This window comes from Jaculus jaculus, chromosome 5, assembly GCF_020740685.1.
Source record: "Jaculus jaculus isolate mJacJac1 chromosome 5, mJacJac1.mat.Y.cur, whole genome shotgun sequence".
NCBI classification, from domain to species: domain Eukaryota; kingdom Metazoa; phylum Chordata; class Mammalia; order Rodentia; family Dipodidae; genus Jaculus; species Jaculus jaculus.
The window spans coordinates 139,502,894-139,527,222 of record NC_059106.1 but is presented as its reverse complement, the minus strand read 5'-3'; the positions used below and the strand labels follow the sequence as shown (position 1 = coordinate 139,527,222).

Genomic DNA, 24,329 nt, shown 5'->3' with positions numbered 1-24,329 from the left:
GAAAAAAAAAAAAATTCAATTCGAAAACCCACAAAGCCAAAAAGATGTTTTGAATGAAAATGCACTGTGTCTTTCTCACACATACACAAACAATATCTCATTGTTTCTTCTTCTGGGAGCAGCTGTGAAGGAAATGAGGGGAGGAGAGAGACACAACATCCCATCTTTGTGCTTCCTACAGAGCTCAGCTTTGAGGACAGCCTTTTTGAACTGTGGGGGGTGTGGCATGCATGACTATTAAAGGTCAGTGGCCTGATGGAAGCTTATAAAGTCTTTTGGGAGAAGCCAGTCACTAGCATCTCGCTTTGGACAATTTTGTGTGGGGAAGCTGTTTTCGTCTTGAAAAAAGAGGTATGTACCGTGTTTTGTGTGTGTGTGTGTGTGTGTGTGTGTGTTTGAGAGAGACAGAAAGAGAATGGATATGGACACACTAGGACCTCCTGCTGCTGCAAACAAACTCCAGATGCATCCTGCATCCGCTGCTTTACTTTGTGCAGCTGGCTTTTCACGCGCACTGGGGAATTTAACCCTGGCAATCAAGCTTTGCACGAAAGTCCCTTTAACTACTGAGTAATCTCTCCAGCTCCCTCCTGAGGTTTGAATTTTCATTTGTGATAAAAGATATTTCAAATAGAGACTGGCGTGACTTTCCATTGCCCCATTTCAACTAGAAACTCTAAGTACCACTGACTGAGGACTTTACTACACTAACTTTACAAATTCAATCTCATTTTCCTCAGACTTATAAGGTAACTTATTATTAGTAGCAATTTTCAGGTAAGAAAGAGGAGGTGCAGATAGACTAAGCAACAGGCCTAAACTAACCCAAAATCTTTTCTGTCCTATATCCTTTCCCTACCAAAGGGGACCATGAGAAAAATTTGTGTGCCCCAAGACTGCAGGAGATGAATAGTAGATCCCTGTTAGTGATCCACTGTGTGACAGTAAAATCTACTGAAAACTGGTATTAATTGTGTTAGTAGAATATTGAACAACGTGGCACAGAAAGATTTTAATCAAAAGATTTAGTTTGCTAGATGGGATGTGTACTGTTTTAGACTCCTATACTAGGAAGGCAGAGATAGGAAAGTCATAAGCTTCAGACCAGCCTGAGCTATGTAGCAAGACCTAGCTCAGAAAAAGAAAGAAAACAAAAGATACAGTTCTTGTTAGACTCAAAGGCTAGATGGGTTGAGATCTACCAGCACCAGAAATGTGGGGTTTTTAAATTTTGTTTTAAATATTTTACTTATTTGAGAGAGAGGCATATATAGATATAGATATATAGATGGGGGGGGGAGAATGACTAAACAGGTGCACAAAGGCCTCCAGCCACTACAAACAACCCACAGACACATGTACCACCTTGTGCATCTGGCTTTATGTGGGCCCTGAGGAATTGAACCAGGGTCCTTTGGCTTTGCAGGCTAGCACCTTAATTGCTAAGCCATCTCTCCAGCCCCTAGAAATGTGTTTCATTTTGGCATGTCAAGCCTCAAAATCTAAGCCGTCATGTTTGCAGTCTCTGGATGTCAAGCACTATGTTCATAATGACACTCGGGAGAGTTGGGCTCAAATTCTGGCCTTACAATGTACCAGGAAATAACCGGGGCAAATTAATCTAGAGAGGACAAGGTAAATTCCAGCACCAGTCACTTCCAGTTGATACACTGGAAACCAGTGCAGAGCATACGGAAGCCAGGGCTTCACATGGAGAGATTCAGTGAGTGTGCCCAGCAAGGCGTGTGAGCCCCACCTGAGTGTGAGCAGGAGTGTGTCTGCAGCCAGTGCCTGGCCCTTGCTGCCTGCACTGCAGCCCTAGAAGAATTACTTTCAGATACTTAATTTTCATTTAAATTATTTTTTAAGTAAAGTCATCAGGATAATCTTGTGATATTAAAAGTTATGAAAATATATATACCATAAATAGTACATATTTTTTTGCAGGGTCAAACACGTACACACATGCCAGGCAAAGTGGCTCACACTTTTAATCCCAGAACTCGGGAGGCAGAGGTAGAAGGATCACTGTGAGTTCGAGGCCACCCTGAGACTACATAGTGAATTCCAGGTCAGCCTGGGCTAAAGTGAAACCCTACCTTGAAAACAAAACAAAACAAAACAAAACAAAAAAAACATGTACACACATGTTCAGTAATTGTCAGCTGAAGCTGAACGTATGGGGTATAAAACACGGTGCTGTCAACCCTTTCCCTTGCAAGGACTTTTTAACCATAGGAAGAAAATTCGTCCAAGCAGAAGGCATCGATGCGTTCAAGGGGAGTTTGCCTTGTTCTGAAAACCTCCTACAGAGCGAAAGGGTATGTTTCAGCCCACAGGAGAACATCTGTGATGAGACATTTGTCAGAGACATGGAGCTGACTTGCTCTCACTGTTGCATGGTGAAAGACTCCTCAGGCCTCAGAGGCACACTCTTATTAGAAGGTAGCAAGGGATGCAGCCGTCCTGGGTGGACAGCTGGAGACCAAGAGCTGGGATGACTGTCCCACCCAGCTCTGGCCCCGTTAGCACACCTAGGGGCGGGATGCGGTAGATGTCCTCTAAGGTCCCGCCAAGTTTGGAGACCCAGCAGAAATGTCCCTACTGTGTGCAACCCTCTGCGTTCTGATGCCCTGGGGAAAGTCCTTAGCTTGAACCTGTTGGGTGGAGCTCCTGGCATTCCAAGATCCCTTGAAAATAGGTACAAAGTTTTGAGTTGAGGCTGGATTTCTACAAATACTTCACTCTCCACAATGTTAAAGGATGGGTGTTGTTTACGGGGTGGTCGAAGCTGATGGGAAACAGAGCGCCCGAGACTGAGGATGGGGGTCCCGTTGCAGCCTTGCTCAACAGAGCTCCAGCAGCCACCCCCGCCCCCACCCACTGCAGTTGGCAGCTCTCACTCCTTACATAACTGTTCTTTGGAAAAACCAGGCAACAAAAGCTCCAGAAGAAAAGCTATTGATTATTAAAGTTATTTGGAGGCTTAGAGACTCATAAGAAAGTGGTTATAATTATTCCTGTTATGACACATCCTTTTAAATGCTCAGATCTGAGAACATTTTGCCTGCATTGACTCAGTCGTTGTTATCACAGAGAGAAAGTCAGGGAGCTGGAAATAGCTCAGGTGCAGCTTTAAGGCAAGGAGTCACGCAGAAGGGAATGGAGGGGAGCGAGGGAGGCAGAGTGAGCCCGGCATGGCCATCCCCAGACCGCACTGAGCATTGCTTCCTCCCCTTAGCAATGTCCACCCTGAGCCAGCTGTGGCCACCAGAGAACACCTGGGTTGAAATGCTTATTGCCCAGTTACGCATCAGTTGACAGTCCTTCTCTTGCTAAATGCACGTCATCTATAAAAAATACCCTCCACAAAATATTGGGGCTGGAGACCTGGCTTAGCAGTGAGGGCACTTGCCTGCGAAGCCTAAGGACTCATGTTCGATTCTGCAGGTCCCACGTAAGCCAGATGCACGTGCACAAGGTTGCTCATGCACACAAGGGGGCACACATGTCTGAAGTTCAATTGCAACAGCTGGAGGCCCTCACGTGACAGTTATCACTCTCTCTCTCTCTCTCTCTCTCTCTCACTTGCTCAAGCTCTTGCTCTCACTCTCTCACATTAAAAAAAAGACCAGTCTGCTAGGCTTGCTTCAGAAAATACAGAGATGGCTTAACGGTTAAGCGCTTGCCTGTGAAGCCTAAGGACCCCGGTTCGAGGCTCGGTTCCCCAGGTCCCACGTTAGCCAGATGCACAAGGGAGTGCATGCGTCTGGAGTTTGTTTGCAGAGGCTGGAGGCCCTGGCGCACCCATTCTCTCTCTCTCCCTCTATCTGTCTTTCTCTCTGTGTCTGTTGCTCTCAAATAAAAATAAAAAATAAAAATAAAAATAAAAATAAACTAAAAAATAAATAAATGGAAAAAATCAGGGAAATACATCCCTGTTTCTGTTTTTCATAATAATAATAACTCACATTTACTGAGCATGTATTCGCTCTCTTCCTCTCTTATCTTGCTCCTTCCTGCCTTCCCTCCCTCCTCCCCCTCTGCCCTTCACTCTATCCCTGTGCCACCTGGTTTGGCTTGGAACTGGTGGGATAAAGCAATCCTCCCACCTAAGCCTCCTGGGTGGCCCTGGCTTATATTATCCAAATTAATTTTCATAAAGATTCATGAGACTGACATTATTATTATTATTCCTATTTTATCAGCCCAGAAATGAAGTCATCACTTACACACATAACTAGGTAGCCTCTTAGCTTGGTAGGTGTCAAAGCCAGTGTTTGAACCCAATCTGGGTAACCTTGGGTTCCCCCACCTATTGGTTCCTGTTAAGGTTCTCAGGCCAGTTTGTGTTGATAGAACATCAGGTTGATGGGATGTGGGAGTCAAAGGACCATTTCCCTATGAATCTCACAGGACACTTAATAGTGTACTTTTTTTTTTTTTTTTTTTTTTGGTTTTTTGAGGCAGGGTCTCACTCTGGCTCAGGCTGACCTGGAATTCACTATGTAGTCTCAGGGTGGCCTTGAACTCACGGCAATCCTCCTACCTCTGCCTCCCGAGTGCTGGGATTAAAGGCGTGCACTACCACGCCTGGCTTTTTTTTTTTTTTTTTTTGAGGTAAGGTCTCGCTCTAGCCCAGGCTGACCTGCAATCCACTTGATAGTCTCAGGATGGCCTTGAACTCACAGCTATCCAACTGCCTCTGCCTCCCAAGTGCTGGGGTTAAAGGTGTGCGCCACCACACATGGCTTTGTGCATGGTTTTGGTTTACATTTTCTTTTATCAGTTCCTGAAGGCTTTGGTCCTGCCCCCTTCCCTTCGCCTATCTCACCACATACATACTATTTTTGTTCTTTCCCCAAGTCTGTCTACTGAGCCTAGCACTTCCAGGGCCTGCCGTGATTCTGGGAAGAAAGGACACGATGCCCTCCCTTGGAGAAGCACACAAGGAGGCGGGGGGGGGGGGGCAGCTCCAGTGGAGGGACAAAAGCTCGGGGGCAGAAGGTCTCATGGTGGTAAGGACAGCTAGGTGGGCAGCCCCCAAGGGAGGCAGGCTGCACCTCTGAGAAGGAGGGCATGTGTGGAAGGACCAGGCCTGTGGGAATCTCTCTGTGCCCGTGTGTCCTCAGGAGCTGCTTTGTTTCCCCAACTCCAGGTGACCTCAGCAGCCACCAAGCGCCAAGATGACGGCAGTTCTGCTGCTGCTTTCCATGATGGCAAGCCTTTTCACTGTGGCCCAGGGCCAGGCATTCCACCTTGGGAAATGTCCCACACCTCCCACACAGGAGAATTTCAATGTCAATAAGGTATGAAAAAAACAAATCTCTTGTGTTTTGTTTTGTTTTCTCCTCCTCTTCCTCCTCCTCCTCCTTCTTCTTCTCCTCCTCATCCCCCGCCCTCCTTTGGTTTGGTTTTTTGAGGTAGGGTTCCGCTCTACCCAGGCTGACCTGGAATTCACTATGTAGTCTCAAGGTGGCCTCGAACTCATGGTGATCCTCCTACCTCTGCCTCCCAAGTGCTGGGATTAAAGGAATGCACCACCACACCCAGCTTTTGTTTTCCTTTTAGACAGGATCTCATGCATCCTCATAATGACCTCCAATGTACTATGTAGCCAAGGAGAACGACCTTAAACTTCTGGTCTCTCTGTGGTGCTGAGAGTCAAAGCCAGGGCTTCATGCAGGGTGGGCAAGCGCTCTACCAAGTGCTACATCCTCAGACCCTTCCCGTTTATCTTGTATGTCCTGGCTGAGTGATCATTCCATGAGGTTCCATTTTATTACTTTGTTTTGTTCTCTGCAGCAAGCCTGGGGGAAGGGTCCTTATTTTGGGTTTCCTCAAAGCAGTCTCTGAGGACAGGATGGGGGGCAAGAGAGAAGTCTTTGGCACATTAGCTTGCCCCATGATTGTGGGAGCTCCATGGCACTGGCCAGGCTGCGTGGCAGAGAAGGGATCCAGGGTGTGTCAGATAGTAGTGTGGATGTGAGTCGTCTCCCGCAGCTGTGGGGAGTCGGGGGGAGGCTGGAGGGGAGAAGGGTGGACTCTGGCCAGTACAATACCACCTCCCTGTCCCACACAGAGAGGACCTGGATGTCCCTCACAGGTGGTACAGCTAAGAAATGCATCAAAGATTCAAAACCAGACTTCCTATCAGAGTAGGACGCCCAGGGGTGACTCAGGCAGCACCTAAGAAAGACCAGAACTCTCTGAGAGGCTTTCTTTCTTTTTTTTTTTTTTTTTTTTTTTTTGAGGTAGGGTCTCACTCTAGCCCAGGCTGACCTGGAATTCACTATGTATTCTCAGGGTGGCCTTGAGCTCACAGCGATCTCCTACCTCTGCCTCCCCAGGGCTGGGTAATAGCTCTGAGAGGCTTTCCGATTACCCACAATACAACCAGCTCCCTCATAAATGGTTTTGTTTCCTGGGATGGGCAGAGGGAGCAGCAGCGATAGGTAGCTAGTTATCAGATGGTATAACTTAGAGGCTCCCAGCGCTATGAACTCCCTCACCTTAAGGCTACTTCTCTTTAACAAAAAAGTTTGATCCCTTTGAAAAAAAAAATCAATGTACTTGGTTTGGATAGCACTGAAGTTGTCAGTCACTGGCTCCTTGGTAGGGAAGTGTGTTGGGATGTTTGAAGGGAGGGTTTAGGTAGTGGTGGGAGGGAGGAGCTTAGAGACTAAGGGGTTTAGAAAAGGACCATCACCAGGGCTGGGGCAGAGCCCACAGGTGAGGTAGAAAAAGATACACACTGAGGTTGGCACTGACTTGTTCCAGGATGTTTTAAGATCTCATCCCAGCGAGGCAGGGCGGCACACACCTTTAATTCCAACACTCGGGAGGCAGAGGTAGGAGGATCGCCATGAGTTCAAGGCCACCCTGAGACTACATAGTGATTTCCAGGTCAGCTCTGGGCTAGAGCAAGACTCTACCTCAGTAAACAACAAACAGGGCTGGAGAGATGGCTTAGCAGTTAAGCGCTTGCCTGTGAAGCCTGAGGACCCCGGTTCGAGGCTCGATTCCCCAGGACCCACGTTAGCCAGATGCACAAGGGGGTGCACATGTCTGGAGTTTTTTGCAATGGCTGGAAGCCCTGGCACACCCATTCTCTCTCTCTCTGTCTCCCTCTTTCTCTCTCTGTCTGTTGCTCTCAAATAAATAAAAAAATAATAGACAACAAACAAACAACAACAAAAAGATTTCATCCCTTTAATTGGGCAATCCTGGGAGACTTCAAAGAAGCTTTATGGAAAAGACCCAGGGAATTAGAGTCAGATTTTAGTTTGGGTTAGATAACTTGGAAAAAAATCATTAACCTGTACTTACAAAAGTCCTTTGAGAACTAAAGCAGAAATTTTGAAGTAAAAGTTTTATTGAGCTTAGCACATGTATCATATCTCTGACTTGTTGAAGCGCCTTCCTCACTGCCAGTAGTTTTCAATTATCTTCACTGTTATGCAACCGTCATTACAATCAATTTTAGAACGTGTTCATTATCCCAAGGATAAAACAAGAGCCCACTAACAGGTACTTTCCCTGTGTTAGTCAAACTTTTAATCACTTCGAGACAACTTACGGAAAAGTTTGGGGCTGGAGTGATGGCTCAGCAGTTAAAGGTAATTTGCTTGCAAGGCCTGCCTGCCTGCCTGGGATCGATGCCCCAGCTAGCTACGTAAAGTTGGATAGGAACTGGTGTGCAGCAGCAAGAGATGGTGGTATGCACACATGTGCACGCACACGCATGCACGCACACACAAATAATGTTAAAAGAAACGAAAAGTTTGTTTTGCATGCTGGATTCAGCCCGTAGTTTACTGGCTGTAGGGTTAGGAGGAGGCAGAACTCTACGGTGGCAGGAAGGCATGGAGAGACTCCTTGCTGTATTGTAACCACGGAGCAGACAGAGAAGGGGCAGGCGGCGAGATGCATCTTTGTCTGCCATGCCCTTAAGGATCCGCTTCCTTAGTTAGATGCCCCAACTTTTCACCACCTCCCAATAATATTATATATTATGAATCCATTAAGGGATTCATCCACTGATTGGGTCAGAACCTTGATGACCCAATCACTTCCTAAAATCCTCACCTCCAACACTGCTTGCATCAGAGACTAAGCTGTCATCACAAAAGACTTTTGAGAGACGTTTCATATCCAAAGCATAATATTCCTTTTCTTCTCAACCCTGCCCTGTCCAGGCAACCAATCATGTACTTTCTGTCTCTATGAAGTTGCCTATGGCATCATGTATGTAGTCTTTCAGGTCTAACTTCTTTAAAAAAAAAAACTTTAAAAAAAATTATTTTACTTATTTGAGAAAGAGAAAGAGGCAGAGAGAGAGAGAGAGAGAGAGAGAGAGAGAGAGAGAGAGAGAGAGAGAATAGGCATGCTAGGGCCTTTAGCTGCTCCAAACAAACTCCAGGCGCATGTGCCACCTTGTGCATCTGGCTTATGTGGGTCCTAGGGAATTGAACCTAGTTCCTTTGGCTTTGCAGGCAAATGCCTTAACTTCCAAGCCATCCCTCCAGCCCTCAGGTCTGACTTCTTCACATTTTGAAGGTGCATTCATCTGATAGCATTTGAACCATTGCTTTTACTGCCAAAACAAATTCTACTGTGTGATTATGTCATACTTTACTTACTTGTTCATCATTGGAGCTGTTTCTAATTCCTCTTGTGTATGGTATGTGTGTGGTGTGTGTGCACGTTTGTATGTGTGCATGCACACGTGTGTGTGGTGCACAAACATGTGGAGTCCAGTGGTTGATGCTGAGTGTTTTGTTTTGTTTTATTTCAGACTTTCCATTTCATTCTTTGAGACAGTTTCTCACTACAACTAGAGCTCACTGATCTCGTTAGATTGACTAACTAACAAGCCCAGGTATTACCTGTCTCTACCTCTCTGGCACTGGAGGCACAACCATGTGCCACTATGGCATGCCTGGCACTCTACATGAGTGCTGGGGATCAGAACTCTGTTCCTCACCCTTGCCCAGTGAGCACTTCACCTGCTAAGCTGTCTTCCTAGGTCTGCTTTCCTGTTCTGTTATTAGAAATAATGCTGCTATGGTCATTCGTGCTCGAGACTTGTTTAAGGGTCAGAGGGACGTATATTTTTTAGTTCTTTTGAGTATAATATACAAAGGAGTAGAATTGTTGATGAGGTAACTCCCTGTTTTACTTTTTTAAAAAGTTTTTTTTAGGGCTGGAGAGATGGCTTAGCAGTTAAGGTGTCTGCCTGCAAAGTCAAAGGATCCTAGTTCGATTCTCCAGGACCCACGTAAGCCAGATGCATGCATCTGGAGTTCATTTGCAGTGGCTGGTGGCTCGGATGTGCCAATTCTCTCTCTCTCTCTCTCCTTCTTTCTCTCAAATAAATAAATAAAATGTATTTTTTAAAAGTATTTTTTATTATTTTATTTTTGAGAGAGAGACGCAGAGAGAGAATGAGCATGCCAGGAGCCTTCAGCCACTGTGAATGAACTCCAGATGTGTGCGCCCCCTTGTGGCAGATGTGCAACATTGCACTCTTGAGTCACGTGTCTGGTTTACATGGGACCTGGAGGTTCAAACACGCATTCTTAGGCTTCACAGGCAAGTGCCTTAATTGCTAAACCATCTCTCCAACCCTCATGTTTTACTTTTTGAGCAGCTATTAAGATGACATTCTCACTAGCAAGATATAATTCTATTTTTTCCATATTTCCACCAACCCTTGCTGTTATATTCTTTCTATCGTGGGTAATTTTCTTTGTGGGGGCAGGGGATTGAATTTTCAAGATAGGGTCTCACTCTAGTCCACGCTGACCTGGAACTCACTATGTAGTTTCAGGGTGGTCTTTAATTCATGATGACAGTCCTACCTCTGCCTCTGGAGTGCTGGAATTAAAGGTGTGCACCACCACGCCAGCTATTATGGGCATCTTCAGTGGGTGTAAAGTGGTATCTCATGCGGCTTTGATCTCCAGTCCCTAATGGCTAGTGGTATTGAGCACTTTTTCATATATTGTAGACAGCTCATATATCTTCTACTCAGGTCTTTGGCCCATTCTAGGGACTGGGGAATGATTTAGTGGGTAAAGTGCTTTGCCACACAAGCATGGGGACCTGAGTTTGGATTCCAAGAACCCACATAATGTTGGACACAGTAACACACATATGTGATTCCAGTGCGCCTATGATGAGGTGGGAGGAGACAGAAGGATCACCAGAAGCCCCTGGGAAGCCGTCCAAGTGTGCAGGGCAGTGAACGTCCAAGAGATCCTATTTCCAATAGGGTGGAGGACCAACACCTGCAGCTGTCCTTTGACCTACACATGCCCATCGCAGCTGGTGTGTGCCGGCACACACAAGCACACTCACACTCACACACACACACACACACACACATCTTCTTCCCATTTAAAAAATTGGGTTATTTATTTTTCTATTGTTGAGATATAAACCTTCTTCCTGTATCCTAGATACAAATCTCATATCAGAGAATCTAAAAAATAGTTTGGAGAGTATCGACACCTTAAATCTTCCCGTTCATGAACATGGGCCACCTTTCCATTTTCTTAGGTCTTCTTTATTCTAAGAGTAGATTGTAGTTTTATTGTATTTCTTCAGTGAAACTTATTCTTACATACTTTTATTGTTTTATTTGCATGTTTTTCATCACAAGTGTAATATATATATATGTGTGTGTGTGTGTGTGTGTGTGTATTCTCCAAATAAAGATGATTTCACTTATGTTCCAGTGTTCCTTATTTTGCAGAACAAATTTATTTTGACTTTTGAAAATAATGGAAATTTTGGAAACAACCTGAATATTTGACTATACCAAAAACAAAATACAAAGTAAAAATTACATTTGGAATTATTTCTATCTTTAGAGAAACATATTTCAAAATACCATATTAAACTCCTTTCTCTATAAAGCAAAAAAACTTCACTAACCCACAACACTGAAAATTTTTACTTTTATTTTAACTACCATACCTTTTTTATTAAAAAAGAAGAAGAAGAAGAAGAAGAAGAAGAAGAAGAAGAAGAAGAAGCAGCAGCAGCAGCAAAGCCAGGCATGGTTGTGCACACCTTTAATCCCAGCACTTGGGAGACAGAGATAGGAGGATCACCATGAGTTCAAGGCCACCCTGAGATTCACAGAGTGAATTCCAGGTCAGCCTGAGCTAGAGAGGGAGACCCTACCTTGAAACCCCCTCCCCAAAAAAAAGAAGCAGAAGAAAAGATAAAACAGCATTTAATTACTACCCAGGAATTATTTATAAAATAATATACTAAGATGCTGGCAAATCTGAAAGCAAATCTTTCAGTAAATGAATTCAGAATTCATCCAGTGTTCCTTTTAATTTTCATTTTCTTATATGTATGTGTGTGTGTGAGCGGGTGTGTATATGAGAGAAGGGAGAAATTGAGAGATATGTCAAATAATTCACCACTTTGCATCTAGCTTTATGTGAGCATTGGGATTAAACCTGGGCCAGCAGGTTTGCAAGCAATCACCCTTAACTACTGAGCCGCCGCCCAGCACTTCTGGTATTCTTGAACGTTGAATTTTCTCTGTGGAGGAAGAGAAGCTGCAAACGATTAAGAGGTCTTACAGAAATAATGTGAGATCATGAGGGATCATGCCAGACAGCAGCCCCCAGGCCTCCGGGAGGGAAGAGAGCCCACATATCAATTTTAGAGTAGTGAGAGGGACTAAGGTCAGACTCTGGCTTACAGAACTGCAAGATAAGAAATAAGATCCAGTTTAGGCTTGAAATAATTTATTACATTAGCAATAGAAAGCGAACACAAAATTATTATTACAGGGCTGGAGAGTTGTCTTAGAGGTTAAACGCTTGCCTGTGAAGCATAAGGACCCTGGTTCGAGGCTTGATTCCCCAGGACCCACGTTAGCCAGATGCACAAGGGGGCGCACGCATCTGGAGTTCGTTTGCAGGGGCTGGAAGCCCTGGCGCGCCCATTCTCTCTCTTGCTCTCTGTCTCTTTCTCTCTCTGTCGCTCTCAAAATAAATGAATTAATTAATTAAAAAATTATTATTACACAATTTATTACTATTATTACACAAAAGTTACCTTAATATATATACCATTTTGAACCTGTCTTTTTGCCCTTTTTTCTTTAGTTCTATCTTAGATCCTATCCCTCTTTTGAAAGAGGATATATAAAATCCTACTCTCCCCGGGCGTGGTGGCGCACGCCTTTAATCCCAGCACTTGGGAGGCAGAGGTAGGAGGATCGCCATGAGTTCAAGGCCACCCTGAGACTACAGAGTTAATTCCAGGTCAGCCTGGACCAGAGTGAGACCTTACCTCAAAAAACCAAAAAAAAAAAAAAAAGAAATCCTACTCTCCTAGCCCCTACGAGTGCTCAGACTATTTCCTGTCTAATAGTACAAAGAGTACCGCAATGTAACCTTTAGACCATCATTGTTTATAGCAAGGGATGCATTCCCAGAAGTGAAAAGGCTGGGCCAAAAAAAAAAAAAAAAAAAAAAGCGCATGAACATTGAGTTCTGGCGAGGTTGTGCATTGGTGTGGACTCTGCACAGGTGTGTGTGGCGGCTCTCCCTCGCCCTCCCGCACTGGGGCCGCTTCCTTAAGGCTGACTCTGAGTGTGAGCGCCCCAAGTTCTGGACTAGGAGCAAGCCCCCCGCAGCAGGACGCTGCAGGTCTTCTCGATCCTTTCTGACCAGCTTGTTGCGCAGGGTCACCTAAGGAAAGGAAGCCAACCCTGAGCCCTTGAGCCCCAATGTCTGAGTTGCACAAAATTCAAAGACGCCTTGTAGACTCATCAGCTGTCTGAGGTGAAAGGCGGTTTCTGTTACCTAGACAATCCCTTCCTTGTACAGAGGCTACAATTTCACACAGGTTTTGGCTAAAGAGGACTGAGAACACATCTGCATAAAGAGCCCTTTAGGAGTAGAATGTAGCATTCAGCCAGCACCAGCGCATCGGATTCACCTGTTCTCCTTTGAGTTGGTCGCTAGCTCAGTTGCACTGGGAACAAAACAGCCCATTTTGCCCTGGTTTCCCCAGGAAAGGGCTCTGCTTCTGCAAGATGACAATGAGGAAGAGTCACGGGTCCCCAGAGAGCGCCAGGGCTGTGTTCCGCTTCTTATCTTTGCAGTACCTCGGAAGATGGTATGAAATTGAGAAGATTCCAGTGACCTTTGAGAAAGGGAACTGTATTCAAGCTAACTACTCACTCCTGGAAAATGGGAACATCAAGGTGCTGAACCAGGAGATGAGGTGAGCCGTGCCGCGGGGCCAAGGCGGAAGGAGGGCTGTGTCCTGCGCCCAGCAGGATGAGAAAGACCAGAAAGTGGGCTGGAGAGATGGCTTAGTGGTTAAGGCATTTGTCTGCAATTCATCTGTCTCCAGGCACCAATCCTGCAGGGTCCTTCTTTTCTCATTAAGCAAGTGTCAAATACCTGTATTCACATATGCACACTCACATAAACATAAGCTTAAGTAGACCGGATATCCTTTAGAAGTATATAATTCCATCTCTGATGCCCTCAAGCATTGATCTCTGATCCAAAGTTTTATATTCTGAAAAGCAAACATCCAAAGCCCCAGTAATGGGGCTGGATAGATGGCTCAGTGGCTAAAGGCACTTGCTTACAAAGCCTGCTTACCCAAGTTTGATTTTTTTCCCAGCCGCCCACATAAATCAGACTCAAAAAGTAGTATAAACATCTCTCTCTCTCACACTCGGTAAATGATTATATATTATTAAATCCTCACGCCATCCCTGAAATAGGTACTATTATAAACCTTATTTTTATGAATGAGAAAAATCAGGGGCCTAGAGGTAAACGTGTCTAGGTGCCACAGAACTGGTAAATGACGAAGCTGAAATTCAAATTCAGGAGAAGTGTAATGTCAAAGAGAACGAAAGGCAGGGAAAAGGAAGTAACTACAGCCCAGCCAGAGGTTGCGAGGCCCACGGCAGCTCGCTGTCGCCACTGCAGTAGCTCCTGGCCTTCCTGGGAGCTAGAGGCCCGGCTGGCTGACTCCTGGCCTGAGCAAACCCGAGAAACAAAGGGAGGAGTTTAAGGGCCACCAAGAAAACTCCAACTTCTTTAAGAGCCTCGGGGGATAGCTTCAGGACTAGAGATCCAGTGTCCCAGAATCTCACAGGAATTATAAAGACTGTCCATCCCTACAGTGAAATTCCTAAGGCCATTACCATAAAGAGAAAAGGTTTGCTTTGGCTCAGTTCTAGAGACTCCTGTCTGAAAGGAAAGCCCCATTCTTTGAGCTCCTGGTGAAGGGGGCATGTTGCGGTGGGAGCCTGTGGTGGAGAAAACACTTCACAACAGGAGGCAGCAAACAGAAACAGGAAGACAACAGAGCCTGACAATCCCCTTTGGTGGCACAGCCCCTGGTTCCATGAAGATCTTCCAGCTTTATCTCCTCACAATTCCACCACCTCCCAATAGCACCATCCTGAGAGCCTAGATTTTTTTTGTTTTTGTTTGTCGAGGTAGGGTCTCACTCTGGCCCAGGCTGACCTGGAATTCACTATGTAGTCTCAGGGTAGCCTCGAACTCACGACGATACTCCTACCTCTGCCTCTCCAGTGCTGGGATTAAAGGTGTGCACCACCGTGCCCAGCTGAGAGCCAAGATTTTAATGTGTCCTTTAAAGGACACTTTCCTAATCATAGCTGGCAACAGAGCTGTAATGACCTCATTTCAATGAAATGTTTTGTCCCAATTGAAGACCAATAGTAAGACATTGACACAGACCCAAACCCATGGGATTCGCCCATCTCCTTTGGAGTGACCAAGACACTCTTCTTTTAAAAAAAAAATTTAATTTATTTATTTGCAAGAAGAGAGAGAGAGAGAAGGGAGGGAGAGAGCGGCCAAACCAGGGCTTCTGACCACTGCAAACAAACTCCAGATGCATGTGTCACTCTATGCATCCAGCTTTATGTGGGCACTGGGGAACTGAGCCCTAGTCACTGGGGTTTGCAGGCAAGCACCCTAACTGCAGAGCCATCTCCCCAGCCCCAAGATACTCTGTTTTATTTTATTTTAGGCAAGCCCAAGGAAATTGGCCTTTTCTTTTTTTAATGTGAGAGAGTGAGCGAGAGAGAAAGAGAGAGGGAGAGAATTGGCGCACCAGGGCATCCGGCTACTGCAGTCGGACTCCAGATGCGCGTGTGCCCTTGTGCGCATGTGCGACCTTACACGCTGCGTCACTGTGTTTCTGGCTTACATGGGACCTGGAGAGTTGAGCATAAGTCTTTAGGCTTTGCAGGCAAGCACGTTAGCTGCTGAGCTATCTATCCAGCCCCCAAGATACTCTTCAACTGTGTCCCCAGCAGTGAATTCCTCTGCTTCTATGATTATGCCTGTCTGAGACACACAGCACATAGAGGGAAGTTTACAGATTTGGGGAAATGATGTAGTCTCTCCTTCCAGGAGGGCTGCAGAATGAGTGGAGGACATACCGGGAGTCAGACAAGGTAATTCTCCACCAGTGTCCCAGGACTTGCAGCCCCGAGAGCTGGCGCAGCGCTAGAAGATGAGGGATTCAAACTTTGGTGTCTGGCTGTCTCGTTTCGAATCCTGTGTTTGTCACTTAGCATGTGGTCTTGGGTTACCTAGGATCATTCTGTAGCCATTGTAATAGAACCAATCTCCACGGGGCTGTGTGAACATTAGTGAGGTAACATTTGCAAAGCTGCTAGAACCAAGTGTGTGGCACATGGCAGTCATTTAGTAACCACGTCCTTTTGTGGGTTAGCTGCTGCTACCCTTCAAAATACAAGTGCATTTCCACATGATCCAGCTGTGAATTTAGCATCAGAGGCTGGTACTTTAAAAACTATTCAGGTGGCCGGGCGTGGTGGTGCATGCCTATAATCCCAGCATTCAGGAGGCAGAGGTAGGAGGATCACTGTGAGTTCGAGGCCAACCTGAGACTACATAGTGAATTCCAAGTCAGTCTTGGCTAGAGTGATACCCTACCTTGGATAAACAAAAACAAAATGAAAAACTATTCAGGATGGGCGTGGTGTCACACACCTTTAATTTCAGCACTTGGGAGGCAGAGGTAGAAGGATTGCTGTGAATCCAAGACCATCCTGAGACTACCTAGCAAATTCCAGGTCAACCTGGACTAGAGTGAGACCTACCTTGAAAAAACAAAAAATAAAATAAAATAACACAAATAAGGAGGCTGGAGAGATGGCTCAGTGGTTAAGATACTTGTCTGCAAAGCCTAAGGACCTAGGTTCAACTCTCCAGTACCCACATAAGCCAGATGCACAAGGTGGTGCGTACATCTAGAATTCATTTGCAGTGGCCAGAGGCCCTGGCACATCCATTCTCCCTCTCTTTCTTTAACAAAAAATAAAAATTAAAAATAAGTAAATAAAAACTATGCAGGAGAGTGGGGTGTGGTGGCACATGCCTTTAATCCCAGCACTTGGAAGGCAGAGGTAGATGGATCACCGTGAGTTCGAGGCCAGCCTGAGACTACATAGTGAATTCTAGGTCAGCCTGGACTACAGTGAGACCCTACCTCGGGGGGTAAAAAAAAAAAAAAAAAAAAAACACTGTGCAGGAACAAAACATGAATGATAGCAAAAATGGGAAGATCCTGGTTTGTGGCTAAGTTGCTGTTTTCAGTTCGAAGCAGACCCTCTACCCCAGAAACCTGAGCTTCAGGCGAGAGAGCAAGGCATGCTTTCAAATGGGTGTAACAGACACCACCACCAAGAGTACCAGAGTACGTTTCCCAAGCTCCATTCCTTGGCACTTGGGGTCTGGATTTTACCACATCCCCATCACTTACTTTAGCACTACCATCTTTCTAGAACACGTCACTCTGGGCGCTCAGTCTTGAGGACTAATGAACAGGCAGCTCCTCTGTCACGTCTCTATTTAAAAAAAAAAAAAGAAGCATTTATTTATTTGCAAGAAGAAAGAGAGAGAGAGAATATGGGCATATCAGGGCCTCCAGCCTCTGTAAACTGACTCCAGACTCTGCACCATTTTGTGCATTTGGCTTTCTGTGGGTACTGGGCAATCAAACTCAGGTCATTAGGCTTTGCAGGTAAATGCCTTAACCACTGAGATAGCTCCCGTCTTGCCCTCAGCTCCAGGGATTTCTCCACTCTTTGAGGTTCAGAGGCTCACTAGGAGTTAGCCACAAACGGGCCAGGTCCTTTTGAAAGGGTCAGAGTACTTCCCTGAGGACAGGCCACCGTTCTATAGAGCACTAAGGGAAAAGGCACGGCCAGCAACACGTTAGTGTGGGAGCCATCCCCAGGGAGATGTGCAATTCTTCCCAATGGTCGTCTCTGAGACCGGGCTCCCCTCAGATCCCCGGGCAATCACTGCTTCCTGACTACCTGTGGGCCAACCCATCCCACAGCAAAGTCTCCCACACTAGCTAGCTGAAATGGAGGGGTTTCAGAGCTCCGGCTCCTTGATGGGACAAAGGGATAAGATGTCACAGAGACAAAAAAAAAAGTGGGGGGGTAGTGTGTGGCCCTCCAGGCTCCCTCCAGTGATCCAGCACCTCCTGGCTGGTTCCTTTGTAAAGAAGTGAATCTTAGTTCACAGGGCTCATTTCGTTTGTTGTCCTTCTCTGTCTCTCTTCGGAGCAGGAAATGACTCGAGAAGCAAGTGGCAGACAGTGCAAAAGAGCGCTGACATGCGAAGGTCTGATGTCATCTGCTCCAGGCCCTGAGCGGTTCCATAATTGCTTCTTATCAGGCGGCTGTCTTCCTCCCCTGGGCCTCAGAGAGTCACAGGAAAGGACGGGAAGGGAATCTGGGGTGGCCTGCCTCTCACACCAGACAACACCCTGCTGGCTAGCATGGTCCTGGGGGCCCAAATCTTGCCTTTATTGATTTTTTGTTTGTTTGTTTGTTTTGTTTGTCAAGGCAGGGTCTTGCTGTAGCCCAGGCTGATCTGGAATTCACTATGTAGTCTCAGGGTGGCCTCGAACTCATGGCAACCCTCCTACCTCTGCCTCCCGAGTGCTGGGATTAAGATTTTTTTTTTTTAATTTTCAGTGAATTACCTTTTCTCGCCCTTTCTCACTTTCTTTCCTTTTCTTACCCCCCCCCCGCCCCACTCACTGCAGACCCGATGGAACAGTGAATCAAATTGAAGGCGAGGCCACACAGAGCAACCTGTCCGAGCCTGCCAAGCTGGGAGTGAAGTTTTATCAGCGTAAGTGTCCCTGTCTCCGCCTCTCAGGAAGCTTTGGGGACAAGAGATAACAAATGGAAGTCTGGAGCCCATGCCTGACAACTCCTGTCTCAGCTGAGTGTCATCGGCAGGGTTCAGGTCAATAGACAATCACTGGGCAGCACTTACCTCGTGCCGTGCCAGAGCAGGACCTGGGGTGCATGGCGGGAGGAGGTGTGCAATGATGTGTAAGACAGAGCCATCCTTGTCTTTATAGAGGTCACATCCCACGTGGGTGCTGATGAGGAACCAGGAGACTTACTGCATGATTAGCCCCAGTGCTGCAGAGGGCGATGCCTGCAGAAGCATATTGGCATGAGCAGCAGGAGACACGTTCCGGTGTAATGGGGAACAGAAGTCCTGCAGATCATTAGATGTGAATAGAACAATCAGCATGTGCTGAAGCTTAGAGGCACTAGGGAAGGCAAGTGTGAATCCTGACAATGCTGACAACTCTGTGTCACACTGTTGGGTCTCTGGGAACAATTCCACCTCAAGCAGCTGAGCGAACTAGGAAGAGAGCGCAGGCAGCAGAGAAAGTAGCAGGTGTCAGTTTTGTGGAAGATGTATTGAAGAATTAAGCTCCGACCTGTGAGGCTTTCTAGTGCCAAAGTGCTCTCTCTACCTCTATCCAGGGCAGACACTGACGTAACCAGATTCAAGAGAAAGCCATCACCACACACACGCACACACACATGACTCAGGTCCCTAGAGTGGGGCACAGAGGAAGCTCTTACTCATAAGAAAGGAATGCTAGGGGTATAAAACAGTTCTTCCCACACATATGACTATGTGCAAATAATCATACATGTAGCTGAGCATGGTGGCACACACCTTTAATCCCAGAACTCAGGAGACAGAGATAGGAGGATCACCATGAGTTCGAGGCCGCCCTGAGACTACAGAGTGAATTCCAGATCAGCCTGGGCTACAGCGAGACCCTACCTCAAAAAACCAAACTAAATAAGTAAAATAACCTCACATAAACAAGCAAACCAGGGCTAACTGTCCAGCATTGTGAAGAGAAACTAGACACGCATCCTACACTGTCAAGGGCTTTGTACATGTCCGTTGCGCTTGTCATTTTTACAAAGAAAGGAGTTGAAGTGCCGGAGACCTGAGTGACTTGGGCAGGCACTAAGAGAACTAGACCCAAAGCTGGACATAACCCTGAGTTTCCAAACGCTCATGTGAGACTTTTTCCCGTAGCATGGATGGGGAAGGGAGAGGAATGGGGTGAAGGTTGAATGAAACCATGTACATAATCATCATAACCTTGCTACAGGAGCCAAAAGAGAAGCTTGAGCTGTCTGCTATGTAGCTGGGCTGGAGAGCTCAGATGTTCATGCTGGGCCTCGGAAGGTATATGTAAGGTTATGAAAGAGGATAGATGTTCCAAGCAGAGAGAATGACATGGGAGCTCCCTGCATAAAGAAGCCAGAGCAGAATAGAGATCTGTCAGATGGAAGAGAAAGTTCAGGGACCCCCTAAGGGCCATGCTAGAGAGTGTGCACTGCACTGTCCTTCAGCAATAGGGGACCGTCAAAGTTTTCTAATCAGGAGATTTGTGGACATTTCCTGTACTAAGAGGAAATACTAAGTAACTTGATTCTTGAGAGCTAGACCCTGTGAGAAGAAGGGTGTTTATGCCTGGCTGTTGTTGATGTTGCCACTGCTAGAAGATGTGAGAAAAAATGGTTTTTTTTTCCCAAAACTCGGTGCTAAAGCATTCTCAGCCAGATGGGTACACACAGAGCCGTCGAACCTCACAGACAGTGCATGCGTGGTGATATATGCCCTCCTCATGTGTGTCTGTGCGTATGTGAGTGCGCACACGTGTGTGTGCATGTCTGTGCACGTGCGCATGTGCGTGTGTAGGGGGCAGACAAGCAAGCAGGCAAGGCACTGACAAGTTAGAACCAACCCTCCATATGGGCTCCATTCAGCTTCTTTCTAGTACTCCTCTTTTTCCCCCATGTTTGTAAACAGAAACTCAGAGGCAGGAAGGACCTGGGGTGGCTGGTCCTGCAGGCCAGGCCTGCTATGTCTTTAGGATCGTTGTCTGGGTCTTTGACACCCAGGAAAACTCAAAGCATTCATGCACACACCTCCTGTGTCCCACGGCTGCTCAGGCCTGACTTGGCCAACGGGAAGTATTGTTGAGTAGGGGAGGTTTGCTTGGAAGCCAGGAAGTGTCACTCCTAACCGCGCATGCATACAAGCCCTGCGTGCTTCTGGAGTCACACAGAACTTCCAGCTTCCTCCCACTTGGTCCATCCTCCACTTCTGGGCTAAGTTTTCTTAGGCCTCGGTCTTAGCTGTGGAAGTCAAGTTCACAGAGGAAGTTTCTAGAACCATCTTTCTTTTCATTTTTTTGGGGGTGGGAATAGGGTCTCAGTCTAACCCTGGCTGACCTGGAATTCATTTTTCTTTTCTCTCTTTCTTTCTTTCTTTCTTTCTTTCTTTCTTTCTTTCTTTCTTTCTTTCTTTCTTTCCTTCCTTCCTTCCTTCCTTCCTTCCTTCCTTCCTTCCTTCCTTCCTTCCTTCCTTCTTTCTTTCTTTCTTTTTGAGGTAAGCCCAACAGACTGCCTTTTCTTTTTATGCAAGATTGAGAGAGAGAATTGGTGCACTAGGCCCTTCAGCCAGTGCAATAAAACTCCACACGTGTGTGCCCCCTTGTGCACATGTGTGACATTGCATACTTGCATCACTGTGTGTCTGGCTTGCTTGGGATCTGGAGAGTTGACCAATGAGTCTTTAGGTTTTGCCAGCAAGCACTTTAACCACTAAGCCATTTTTCCAGCCTCCATTTTTCTATTTTAAAAAATTTTATTTATTTACAAAGACAGAGAGAGAGAGAGAGAGAGAGAGAGAGAGAGAGAGGGAGAATGGGTGATCAAGGCTTCTTGCCACATGCATACACCACTTTGTGTACCTGGCCCCTAGAACCATCTTATCTATTAAAGACCTTTCTAATCATGGACTCCCAAAGTTTTACAAATGTCCATCAACAAGCCTTTATGGACAGTTTGGGAGGAAAAGTTTTTAATCTGTTTCTGACTGCTTCACCACATTCTTTGTGTGTGTATTATGTTCATATGTGTATGGATGTGTGTGTGTGTTGTGTCCATATGTGTATGGATGTGTGTGTGTTGTGTTCATATGTGTATGGATGTGTGTGTGTTGTGTTCATATGTGCATGGATGTATGTGTGTGTTATGTTCATATATGTATGGATGTGTGTGTACTGTGTTCATATGTGCATGGATATGTGTGTGTGTATTGTGTCCATATGTGCATGGATGTGTGTGTGTGTGTTGTGTTCATATGAGTATGGATGTGTGTGTACTGTGTTCATATGTATATGGATGTGTGTGTGTACTGTGTTCATATATGTATGGATGTGTGTGTGTATTGTGTTCATATGTGTATGGATGTGTGTGTGTGCACATGTGTGAATTTGTGTGAATGTCAAAAGACAAGCTCAGGTGTCTTCTTCAGGTATGCCATCTGCCTCTTTTGAGACAGGTTGCTCATTGGCATGGAGCTCACCAATTAGGTGTTGCAGTCAGGTTCACCTTGCTGGTAAAAATCACTCAACCAAGAGCAGCCTGTGGGGAAGCCTGTTTGTTTTGCCTTATAGGGTCAAGGGAGAAGCTCCATAATGGCAAGGAAAACAATGGCATGAGCAGAGGGTGGACATCACTCCCTGGCCAACATCAGGTGGACAACAGGAACAGGAGAGTGTGCCAAGCACTGGCAAGGAGAAACTGGCTATAACACCCATAAGCCCGCCCCCAACAATACACTGACTCTAGGAGGCGTTAATTCCCAAATCTGTATCAGCTGGGAACCTAGCATTCAGAACACCTAAGTTTATGGGGACACCTGGATCAAACCACCACATTAGGCTACACTGGATCTCCAGGATATTCCAGGTGTCTCTGTGCCTGCCTCCACCTGCCTAGTGCTGGGATGACAGGGTCCGCTGCTGCGTCTAGCTTTTACATGGGTGAGGAGGGTCAAGTGCAGGTCCTCATGCTTGCAAGGCAAGCCCTCTCCACGTTCCTGAGAGAAGAAGGGCTTGCCAGGATCATGAATGAAGAAGAACAAAGCACCTGGGCTTCCTCCCTTGGGCAGGGCCTGCAGGAAGCTGGGTGGCACAGACTCAAAGCCTGTGCCTCTGGTCCTACCTTCTTGTGCGTGGATTCATACGCCTGAATCCAAGTGCACATGGAGATCAGAAGACAACCTTGGGCCTTGGGCCTTGCCCTCCACCTTGCCTGAGGCAGGGTCTCTTATTTCCGAGTTCACTGTTGCACTCACCAGATGAGCTGGCCCACACGCTTGCAGATAAGTCTGTAGTCTCTGCCTTCCCCCCTCGGGGCAGCATGCTGGGATTAGACTCTAGTCTACAGTGTCCCGCTTCAATGGTTGTGGGGATTTAAACTCAGGTACTTGGGCTTGTGCAGCAAGCACTGTCTCCACAGAGCCATCCCTCCAGCCCTGGCCTTACATTATTTTTTTTTTAATTTCTTTTTTTGTTCATTTTATATTATTTTATTTATTTGAGAGCGACAGACATAGAGAGAAAGACAGATAGAGGGAGAGAGAGGGAATGGGCGTGCCAGGGCTTCCAGCCTCTGCAAACGAACTCCAGACGCGTGCGCCCCCTTGTGCATCTGGCTAACGTGGGACCTGGGGAACCGAGCCTCGAACCGGGGTCCTTAGGCTTCACAGGCAAGCGCTTAACCACTAAGCCATCTCTCCAGCCCTGGCCTTACGTTCTTGAATCCTCTTAGCTAGTGGTGCCTCCACGTGCCTCGTACGAGTGCAGTCTCTCAGTTCAGGAAGTCCGCCTGAACCCCCAGGCATCTGGGGAGCCCCTTGTTCTCAGGAAGAAGGGCATGGTAGTGGTTCTCATCTTGCCGTTCACTAGGAATGTGGGAATTTTGTTGTTGTTTTTAAAGTACTAGCCACCACTAGGCATGGAGTACACATCTGTAATTCCAGCATAGCACTGGGGAGGCTGAGGCAGGAGGATCTTGAGCTGTAGACCCACGTGAGCTTAGTAAGACTCTGTTTCGAAGAAAGGACAAACCACCTGCAGATGTGAAGTTCAGGAGGGACGAGGGGGGCTTAGTATCTTTCAGTGCCCTGACTCCCACCTGAATCCAGTTTAGAAGCACCAATTTGGAGACCAGGTCCCCAGAGTCCCAGAGATTCGGCTTCTCTTGCCCTGAAATCTCATGCTACCTGCATCTGTTCCTCCTCAGTGATGCCATCTGCACCATACTGGATCCTGGCCACCGACTATGACAACTATGCTCTCGTATACTCCTGCACCACCATCATCTGGCTCTTTCACGTGGATCACGTTTGGATTCTGGGGAGAAACCCTTATCTCCCTCCAGAAACCGTGACCTACCTAAAAGACATCCTGACTTCTAATGATATCGACATCGAGAAAATGACAACAACAGATCAAGTGAACTGCCCTAACTTCCTGTAAGTGATGAGGGAGCTGCAGCCACTCTCCAGGTGACATGCTTGCGTTCTTTTGCTTCGCTTTCCCCGACCCCGTTCCATCCCTTATAAAGACAAACCAAGCAAGTATGACAACCACGGCAGCCACCCGAAGCCACGTTTGACTACAGAATCTAACGGAGGGGAACGTACGGAGAGCTGATCCAAACCCAGCTGGACCTCACACTCCTGCCCTGCTAGCCCAATAATAAACATGTTGCTAACCAGCTGTGCTCACAGTGGACTCTAAACTGGGTTGATTATAAGTGGATGCTCAGAAAAACTATGTTCTGAGCTGTCCTAGTTTAAAGGTAGCAATCTTAACTCTGGAAGGACAAAGCAGATGGCAAAGCCACATTCTGGTAACTTGGATCCAGTCTCGTTCTACAGTGTGCACACTTCTAGGAGAAATAATGTAGGGGTTCCAAGTCTCTGTCTGGAGATTTTCTGGGAGCTTTTCCTTTCATAACAGAAAGACTTCCAGGTAGAGCTAAAGAATGGCTATCTTGGGGTCTATGCAAAGAGGAGAATCTAAGGGGATTTAAAAGATGGTTTTAGGGCTGGAGAGAT

At 46.5% G+C, this 24,329-nt stretch overlaps 1 protein-coding gene across 2 annotated transcripts; it reads left to right on the top strand.

Annotated features, from left to right (window-relative positions):
* The first annotated feature begins 281 nt into the window (after positions 1-281).
* Apod (apolipoprotein D) lies at positions 282-23,986 on the top strand. Of its 2 annotated transcripts, XM_045150712.1 has the most exons (6): positions 334-351; positions 2,239-2,321; positions 5,159-5,309; positions 13,142-13,263; positions 18,127-18,215; positions 23,510-23,986. In XM_045150712.1, the coding sequence occupies exons 3-6, from the start codon at positions 5,187-5,189 to the stop codon at positions 23,743-23,745; spliced, it is 570 nt and encodes a 189-aa protein (XP_045006647.1). In that variant the 5' UTR covers positions 334-351; positions 2,239-2,321; positions 5,159-5,186; the 3' UTR covers positions 23,746-23,986. The 2 variants fall into 2 exon arrangements, with proteins under 2 accessions (XP_045006648.1, XP_045006647.1); XM_045150713.1 differs by lacking the exon at positions 2,239-2,321 and having other exon boundaries at positions 282-351.
* Positions 23,987-24,329: the final 343 nt, after the last annotated feature.